The sequence below is a fragment of the Parasteatoda tepidariorum genome, chromosome 6, assembly GCF_982258835.1.
Source record: "Parasteatoda tepidariorum strain Cologne lab strain chromosome 6, Ptep-v5.0, whole genome shotgun sequence".
Classification (NCBI taxonomy): domain Eukaryota; kingdom Metazoa; phylum Arthropoda; class Arachnida; order Araneae; family Theridiidae; genus Parasteatoda; species Parasteatoda tepidariorum.
Genome location: NC_141760.1, coordinates 60,770,039 through 60,779,709, shown reverse-complemented (window position 1 = coordinate 60,779,709; position 9,671 = coordinate 60,770,039). Strand labels below are relative to the sequence as shown.

At 31.1% G+C, this 9,671-nt stretch overlaps 1 protein-coding gene across 1 annotated transcript; it reads right to left on the bottom strand.

The window, feature by feature from the left end:
- Positions 1-476: 476 nt before the first annotated feature.
- On the bottom strand, positions 477-9,401 carry LOC107452297 (major facilitator superfamily domain-containing protein 6-like). The gene is made up of 3 exons (XM_021147480.4): positions 9,205-9,401; positions 3,870-5,339; positions 477-1,138 (listed from the first exon to the last, which is right to left on the bottom strand). Exons 1-3 carry the CDS (start codon positions 9,374-9,376, stop codon positions 804-806), a joined length of 1,977 nt encoding a protein of 658 aa, XP_021003139.4. The 5' UTR covers positions 9,377-9,401; the 3' UTR covers positions 477-803.
- Between the last annotated feature and the right edge of the window lie 270 nt (positions 9,402-9,671).

Sequence of the window (9,671 nt, the reverse complement as noted above, 5' to 3'; positions counted from 1 at the left end):
GAAAATAAATAATCTTATGTTTACAAACCATTACTTAACTCTTTACCTATATCATTCATATTATGTTGCATGTGCATTATTTTATTTGTCACCTTTCACAGCATGAATTAAAATTTTTAACCCCTTAAAGTTAAAAGTCTCTGCTCTTTATTATTTTTACTCCTAAAATATCACTACTATTTTGATCAATAAAAAAATATATCACAACTATGATAATATGTATAATTAACTATGTTTTAGTTGAATTTATGAACTGTTACAATTGACCCCGTAAGTGGGGACGATTGTAACAAGTGCACGACTGTCAAAAATTGTTAATAACTAATATAATAACATTTAAAATAAGGTATTTTTTTTTTCTAGTAGAGGATAGTCTACTTTACTCGTCTGTCAATTAATACTAATAATATATTGGATTTTTTGTTAGTTAAAAATAGTTAAGTAAGAAATATTACAATTGATCCCACTCTCCCCTACTCTGTTTTCTTTGATGTCAAACCTATATATAATTTATTTCAACAGTTAAAAGTGATAATCCGCTTTTGGTTCTAATAAATTTAATAAATATAAGGCAAATGCAATAAAACGTGAGACAAATTACTTAAAATAACTTTGATAGCATTGTGCTAACAGTCATAATTACAGTTGCTAAGAACAGTACCATGCACACAAATGATTTATTTTTTGATGTTTATAGAAAATTATTTTAATATATTGCCATTTTATCATGCCACTAATAACAATATTGAAAACACATTAGTCAATGTAAAAGTTTTGTTAAAAACTACAAAAATAATTAGTCATTATTTTTTTTCAAATTTCACAAGGATGATATTTTTATCAGGATGAACGTCACCACTTGATCCCACAGGATTAGTTTTCTGCAAGGCTTGTGGCTCGATTGAAAGCATGTCACGTGAAGGTTTGAATAGACAGAAGTTTGTTATCATTGTATTATATGACTTTTTTGAGGATGAAGAAATATCCGTGTTGACTACGTTAAGTTTACTAACAAATAACGTGCCGCAAACACTGAGAAATGTGGAACCAAAAGCAAGTAGACTAAGGTAGAAAAATGTAACCTGACCCCCGAGATAGTCAAAACCAATGCCACCTAAAATACATCCAAGACCAGCTCCTGAAAAAGAATTAATTTTTGCAACAGCTTAATATTTAATACTATTTTTTAAACAGGGAATTTAAATATCTATAAATTTTGTATGAATAGGTGGAAAACTTAGAAACACTTTAACTAGATATTTTTATATAAGTGAAGTACCTAGAAAACTAACTAACCCTAAAAGTACCTAGACAACTACACTTAGAATTAAACAAATTGTGAATAAAAAACAACATAACTTTAATTATATTAGCATCAAGTCCGCTAAGTTCTTGAATTTATTTGACCTGTGGCGTATCTACCACTACGAATATTAAACATCAATTCACTGGTATGTAAGACATACTAACTTGATTCAATCACGAGGTACCTTTTGATATATGAAGGTTGACATGGTCTGTAACTACAATCCCCACATTGGTTACCTCTGGACATGATTTGTACACGCAGTAACGCCCACTTCGCAAAAATCTTAACAGTAACGCCTACTTCAATGATTGATCCACGTTGAACAGTTGACTTGCTACTTGTGATAGCGGCATCATCCACCTCCTCACTCTGTTGCTGCTCAGTCTCGTCTCGAACATACACACAACGTCGGCCAGCATACACACGACTGCTAAAGGCAACACAGGAGCGACCACGTCTGTGAAGTTAATACACCTCTCACATTCAGCACTCAAAAAAACCAGGTGATCTTAATTCCAGTTCTCCTGGTCTTTCACAAGAACAGCAACTAAGTGGAAACCGTTCGTCGAATTCTATCTCTGATAAAATTCTGGTGGGGGAGTATTGTGGCGTAACTACCACTACCAGAATTATAGCAGTGATAGAATCCCCACAGACTTTTAAAACTAAAAAAAACTCAGTATGAACTTCGGGACAAATAATTTATAAACTTGAATCATTCTTCTTCTTCTGTTTCCTTTCTTAATATCATATATCAGCCTCCTTTAATGTTCATTCATTAAATTTCGAAAATATAATTGTTTTTCTTCTCTTAAATATAAAAATTGATAACTTTTTTTCTTCATTTTTGAGGAAGATCAATTTGATAAAAATCTATTTAGGATGATTTTCATGCAGCACCCTGTATATTTTTTGTAATCTATATACACATTGAAGTCAAATTTAACAGGCCACAAATTAATATTTAAGTGAGAAAAACGTAAAGACGTGTAGGTACCAGACTCTGAAGAATTAATATTAAAAGTATTAAAATCTTTATAAACTTGTCTGTTTGAAAATGAAGTTGAAACGCATTCCAGTTCCACTAGACTATCAAACTGGCTTTCGAGAATTTTAATCCATGCTTTGCTCTAATTGACAGCATGGTCTGATAATTGTCAAACTCTGATTAGATTTTTTCTCACTTAAATATTATTATGCGACCTGTAACATTAAATTGTATTTATTTCAGTTTTTTTAATAAAATTCTAAAATATATACAAAGGGAGGTCAATACGGTACACCCGATCATAAATCCACAGAGTGAACCAAAAGTATGATGTGTTTTTGTAAAAAAATATGGAAATTTGAAACCATTTTGCAAGATTTTGTCCTTAGCTTATATATCACCAAGTTAAAAAATATTTTTCAATTTAAATTCATACATTTCATTTATTTTAAAGTATAAATGATTTAATTTCAAATAAATTTTATCACAAAATTTAGGAATATGAATCATTTATGTTAAAAAAAATATAAACAGTTCCCTCATGCCGTAGTTTTAAGTCTTTAACAAAGTTTGCACAACAAACAATTACATGTTATACTGCTTTCATACTTTTATTGGAAAATCTTCCTTAATTTTTACTGTCCAGATATGCTTACACACCTAATTATTTAAAATCATTATTTTAATTGCTTATTAGATAGTTAGTAAAAGCTTTACCTAAATCATAAACAAAAGGGTACTAAAATTTTGAAAACACGTATGTATGTTCTTTTGTATGAACTTCAAAGTTGCTCACGCTCGTTTAAAAGATTTCGAGAAGAAAATCTCCCTAATAAAAAGAATTGGAACATGTGTAAAAGGAAACCTTGATATCAAAAAAAATTTTTTTTTAATATTTTAATTATCTGATTTCACAAATTGTTATTCATTTTGAAGCTAAAGGGTTTTTAAGTGGTTCTCTACGAATTTTCAAAGTAAATTTTTTTCTAAAATGAATTAAAAAAGCAATTTCAAAAAGTGCATATTTTTTCCGATAAAATTAAGGCAGACGTCTTTACAGACTATCACAAGAACACAGGTTTGATTCTCTTCTTTTTCCATTCTGAACTATACCAGGATCGAAGCTTCAATAGTAGCAACTACTTATTACTACTTAAAAATTTTACATGCACGTGTTGCCAAGCTTTCATCGATACACTTATTACTTGAATTAACGAGATCTATAACTTACATCTGGTAATCCTTTTGCAAGCATTCACGATAAGAATGGTTTCTGAATACGGGCCTAAGTATCAAAGTTTCTAACATTATATTCCTTGCACTACTGACATTTTGCATTCCATGCAAGCTTTAAGTAAAAACTAAAAATAAAAGCTTTCAAATGTAACGGAAAAAAACTTTAAATTTTATTCACACTTGGAAATTTTCCCAGTAACATTATTTTTGAAATCTATAGTTCAGGTAATCGCCTGATTAATTAGTTTAAATAATTTATTTTGAAAGAGAATAGTATCTACCCTGTTCGTAAAATCATGTTTTCATCATGTCTGTTTCCAGTTTATTTTAACTTACCTAATCCTTCATGAGTTGAAAAAATAATAGACAGAGTTGTGGTTTCTGTCCCAGGTTCGGAACTAAGTTTTCCAAAGGAAGCTGCGACAGAATAAAATAGTCCATATGTTATGCCATTAGTAATTTCCATTGGTAGCACCAACCACGGGTTTTTAAGATAGCTATACCATAAAGATCTGACAGCGTATGCCAGAAGCGACAAGGATAGTATATTGAAGTGTCCCACTTTTTCAATAATCCATCCTGAGAAGAACATCAAAGGTATTTCGCCGACAAAGCACTGCACGTAAGGGACCAAACCACAGAGAAATGTACTAGCTCCCAATGTGGATATGAACCAAACCAGATAATACCATACTACACCACCCCATATGCCACTTACGAAAGATCCGGCATTGAAAGCAAGAAAAGTACTAGATTTAAGAACTGTACCTACATCTTTTGTTAAGTTTTGAGAAAATTGAGGTACAACGAGATCCATTTTGTATAAATTCCATATAACCAAGATTTGCGTAACTGCCATAAGGATCCACGTTGAGAAAAATCCATTTGTGAGGTCACATAAAAGTCCTCCTAACGGAGCAAAAATACCCCAACTTATAACAGAATACATTCTTTGTCGACCAAAATCTCTGTTGAACTTTTGCACACTCTCGCAACAGATTGTGTCAGACAATGTAAATGCTGAACTGGAGCAAGTTCCCGCTATAATCATAATGCATGCATATAGCCAAAACTGGTACGTTTTGTAGCTGTTCATATTTAGATATTTTTCAGTGCTTTTTGATTCATCAGAAAAAGTAGCAGTACAAGGTTTTGAAGCAGTGACACTATCATTAGAAATTTCTGGATTCAAAGAATGTAAATAATAAAAGTTCGTTATCGTTTTCATTTGTGTTTTGTATTGTTCTAATTGCATTGAATACGTTGAGCAACATAAAGGTAAATGAGTCTTCAACAATTCGCCCTCTTTTGTGTTATTCCCTAACTCAAAACACAATGTTTTATCAGTAAAGTTTGACTTTGCAATGCAGATTATTTCTGAACTTATTTGTGTGACATTTTCCCCATTTTTTGAATGTCTACGTTCGACTATTGTCATCGACAATAAGTTGGAGTCATTAGAAGACCTATTACAAACTTTGCCTGAAGACAATGAAATAATGTAAAGTTCTGTGCCATTTCTACCTTCTTCAAAAAGGTTTAACAAAGTTGAGTTTTGTTTCAAGTTTGCTGACACATCAATTTTTGGAATAACAAGAATCGATAAGAAACACAGACAATGCACGATGATTAGAAGACTTATCATTATTTTCACCCTCTTGAAATAGTCTGCTATGTAGCATAAGGCTGTTTTAGAAAAAACTGTAATGAACAACTGAGAAGAATAAACTGTTGCATAAGATGTTGCAGAAATTCCGATTAAATCCTTTGCGATGAGAGGCTCATAAGGTAGTATAGCTCCCATAGCTGCAAAAAAAGAGTTACCTAGTTCAGAAGTTGAGCATATTTGTGAATATGCAAAACATTTTAATGTTAATTTATTAGCTGTGAATAAATGCATGTTAGTAAATGTTAAAATTTAGAACAACTTAGCACATCACCAAGAATATAACACTTAGCACATCATAAGGATGTCAAGTTTTTTTGCTCTTGAATTCAAACTAAATAGTGGATAACTTTATGGTTTGCATATAAATAACCCAAAATTATGCTCCTGATCCTAGCTATGAACGGCTCCCAGCACATATTTTTAAAACTCTTGTCAGAAAAAAATCAAAAAACTTTGTACGTTAAAGACAAAGAATCAGTGTTGAAGAAAAAGAAGAGTTTCCAAATTTGACCAATCAATTTTGGGGCGGGGAAAACAAAGAAGCGAATAACTTTGGCAAGGCGAAGTAAGATGATTAGACCCCTCTTACATTTTCTACTAATATTTCCATTTTTTTTACAGTAAACTTTTCTGGCATGTGTTTGCAATAGTATTTTTTTATTATTCCTTGAAATACCATTACATATTCATAAAAATATTTCTAAACTAAAAGCTTTGATTGTACGTAAGGCCCGCAATGGACCTCACTTTGTTATTCGTTTGAAAAAAAAATAGTTTATTATCCGTCTATTTTATTTTATTATTTCCTTGCAGGTACATAAAATAATATTTCGTAGATTATAATTAAAAATGCTGTTACTAACGCATATCAGAAGAGACAGTTCTTTTTTTGGGGGGGAGGGGGGGGAGAATGTGAAAAGAAAATTGAAGCAGTTTTATTATTATTGACTTCGTAGTGGGGATCAACAACGTATTAATGTACTTTGTTGATATAAAGTAAACGATAAATAACTCCAGCAACAAAATTTAATTTATCTTAAACAAACCTTGACACAGATTTGAATATTTTTGGCAAAACTTTAAAAAGAATTTTTTAATTTTCGGAACTGTTCACCCCACAGGTAATGTGACTTGAGTTTCAAATTTGCAGACATGAAAGAAATTAACAGTGCTTTTTTCCGGTGCTGCGGCAATAAAAAAAACATTACTAATCTCTTGGAATATACAACTCCTAACGTGTGTACTTTTTATCTAATTTATCTAAACAATGTTTCACTTAATAGTTATTGCTGAATACCATTTTTAAAAGGGTATAGTGGGGCCGGAACGTGTTGATACAACATGCCAGTACTTTTTAGTGAGGTGGAGCATGGCTTTGGCACTTAAAGGAATAAGTAATGAATTTTAAATTTAAATTTTCTTTTATTAAAAATAATTCCAGTATCATCTGCTCTATAAATACTAATAAATCACGTTCTAAAACTCAATCTTAAAGGTTCAAAGATATGACTTCAAGTATGCAAATTAAATCATTACAGACGATATTTTAAAACCCGTATTTTACCATCGTCTTATATAGAGGACAGCTACAATTTGTTGAATTTTTACAACTAATGTCTTATTGCTTGATTATTTTTTGCTTTTAAAATAAAATTTTTGAAAGATAAACATTAATTAGACTCATTTTATAATTAATTTTAAGCTTTTTTTATATATATTTTCGAAATTAGTTATTTTTTACTATTTTATTTGACACGAATTAAAATTTCATTTTTAATAATTATAATTCTAGCGTTGCAACCGCAACGCTCGAATACGCCATCTGGGTAAAGACCGGTTTCATGCCTTTGGCCCTTCTCCCTTTCCTCCCCTCCTCTTTTCAGTTGCATAGGAATGTACTACGATATTTTCCCTTTTTTTAATATTTTTCCTTTTTTATTCAATAAAAATATTTTTTTTAAATTTCCGTGATGCTTTTCTTTAGAACTATGTTTAATGTAGTTTTCAGTTCCATATAGTTTTCCGACTTAAAAGATTTTAATCTATATGAAAATCTATATGAAAATCTATATGAGAGAAACTAACGTACTTCCTTCCTGTATGATTCTCCACACTCTAATGGGGAAAGCAGGCGAAGTGTTGCCATAGGTAGAGAGTTCTGCTCTATGCCACCTGCCACCCATTTCGATCGACAATTACATTTGAGTAAAAACTGAATAGAAAAATGTATATTTAAACTGGTTTTACAAGTGATTTAGATGCTGTCCTATAAAGAGGACAATGGTAAAATCCCCTACTATAGGTTCCCACCAGCGAAACTCAATTACATCCGAGTTTATCTGAACAAAAAGCCAGAGTTTGATTTTAGAATTACTTCCATTGGTTACGAGGTTTAGTCACGTGGTGTCGCTATCTTTTGGAGGGAAATGTATGAACTTATAGGTGAGCTTTGCATTCAATGCGTATCCATTTTGGGGAGAAAGTGTCGAAAATGAGTCGAAGATGTTTAACAATTGAAGAGGCTCATGACCATTTAATGTCATTGAGCGATGCATTTGATGATAGTGACCCTGAAATGGTAATATTGACACCTGATCTAGACGTAGTCACTGATGATGAAGATATTGATGATGCCTGCACTAGCGTTGAACATGGACATGTTATATTTGATGAAAAACCACAAGAAGAAACTGCAGGAACTATTGAAGTTATAAAGGAAATAACTACCGAATAAATAAATATTTAATCACCAAAATGGATTAATTGGACACCCAAATTTTCGTCAGTTCCTGAATTATTTTATAGTGAACATCATCAAAAAATAGTAGACATTACTTTAGGAAAATCACCTGTGGAAATTTTCGAAATGATTGCTAAAAATATGATTGTAAAAACTGTAGACGAAACAAGCATGCTAGACAAAAAATAATCAAGAATTTCATTCAAAAACTGATGAATTTAAGCAATTTCTAGAAATTATATTCTTCAGCGGTTATCACATTTTGTCTAAAGAAAAAATGTACTGGAAAAAAATGCTCCTCATGTTGATAATGAAGATACTGAAATGGTGGCACAAAAACTTAAAAGATAAAATATTCAATTTCATTACCTCAAAATATCTGGTAACAAAATTTTAATTTTAAAGTTACAGATAACTTCAGAGTTACAATATTGATGCTACGGTTCTCTTACTTTTTTAATGACCACATGAATCCTGTTGCAATATTAAAATGCATATGTTTACTTTTACGAGCAGAAAATCCCTATCAAAATAATGATCAAACCTGAATGTAGTCAAGACCAAACAGTATAATTGATGATGAAACCTTTACTGGTTTCAAAAAATATGAAGAGGGAACTAAAAGTAGACATGTTTCGAGCTCTCAAATATAAGCGCCTATTCTCAAGACTCGTCGGAAGTGAATGACTTTTGACATTAATTATTGGATATGGAAGTCACATAGAAAATCATGTATGCAAAATTTTGAAGTTATTTCTATATTCTATATAAATTTTATTGATAAATTCTTTTTCATAAAATAGTTATAGCCGTTTGCAATCGTTATATTAATTTTGAATTGCCCTGTTTGCTTATCTTTATTACACAACTAAAAACGCATATACATGTTTCAACGGCGAACTTTTATTTCCATAGATACTGTATGGCAAGGAGGAAGAAAACTAACTCTCGCCAACTTTTACTGGATGTAAACAAAAACAAACCACTGGAGAAATCCAAAACGCGCCAATGCTGGTGTTTTCGTAAGCGAATATATCTGATTGCATCTGGTTTTGGTGAAAGCTTTCTCATTTACTAGAGTTTAGATTTAATTACACTCGTTAAAGAGTGTATAAACGCTCGGTTTGGTATTAAAATGAAATAACACACTAATTTTCAACATCAAATGATTTGAAACATCAAATTCAGATAGGTATTACACCACAGTTTTTATATTGTACAGTACTTCCTGTATTTATAAATTTAAGAAGTATGTGCCTTACCTCCATAAAACAGAAAGAAATGTACTTTAAATCGAATCATTTCTCTATCAATATGACAAAAACCTTTTTGTATTCTGTCTTTTTCTTCTTCGCAGGAAGGTACAGATTTTGAGAGTTCTTTTGCGTTTTCCTGCTCCATTCTTAAAGAAAAAAAAATTTTTTTAATTGTCATTATCAGATATTTACTACGTGATGTAAACTTTTACTTTCCTTTTTACCATTGATGCTCCCTAAAATAACATAGATAAACATTTGAAGCAACCGAATTTTTATTCATAGATTAAAAAAAAAAATACATCATAGAGCCATCATCACGCAACTGGCCACGAAATTGTGGAGCCTTAACTTCTAAGTACATTGGTTCCTCGGGAAAAATTTATTTCATTCATTAAAAATGATAAAATATTGTTTTAATTGTTACTTCTATGAAACTTATACATTTCTGGCGTCAATAATAATTTGGCGAT

Coding starts and splice junctions, on each gene's coding strand:
- LOC107452297 (XM_021147480.4), bottom strand. CDS start 9,376: ATGACAATTAAAAAAATTTTTTTTTCTTTAAGAATGGAGCAGGAAAAC. Junction 5,340..9,204: donor TTTCTTTCTGTTTTATGGAG/GTAAGGCACATA, acceptor CTTTTTTTGCAG/CTATGGGAGCTATACTACCT. Junction 1,139..3,869: donor TTCAACTCATGAAGGATTAG/GTAAGTTAAAAT, acceptor ATTCTTTTTCAG/GAGCTGGTCTTGGATGTATT.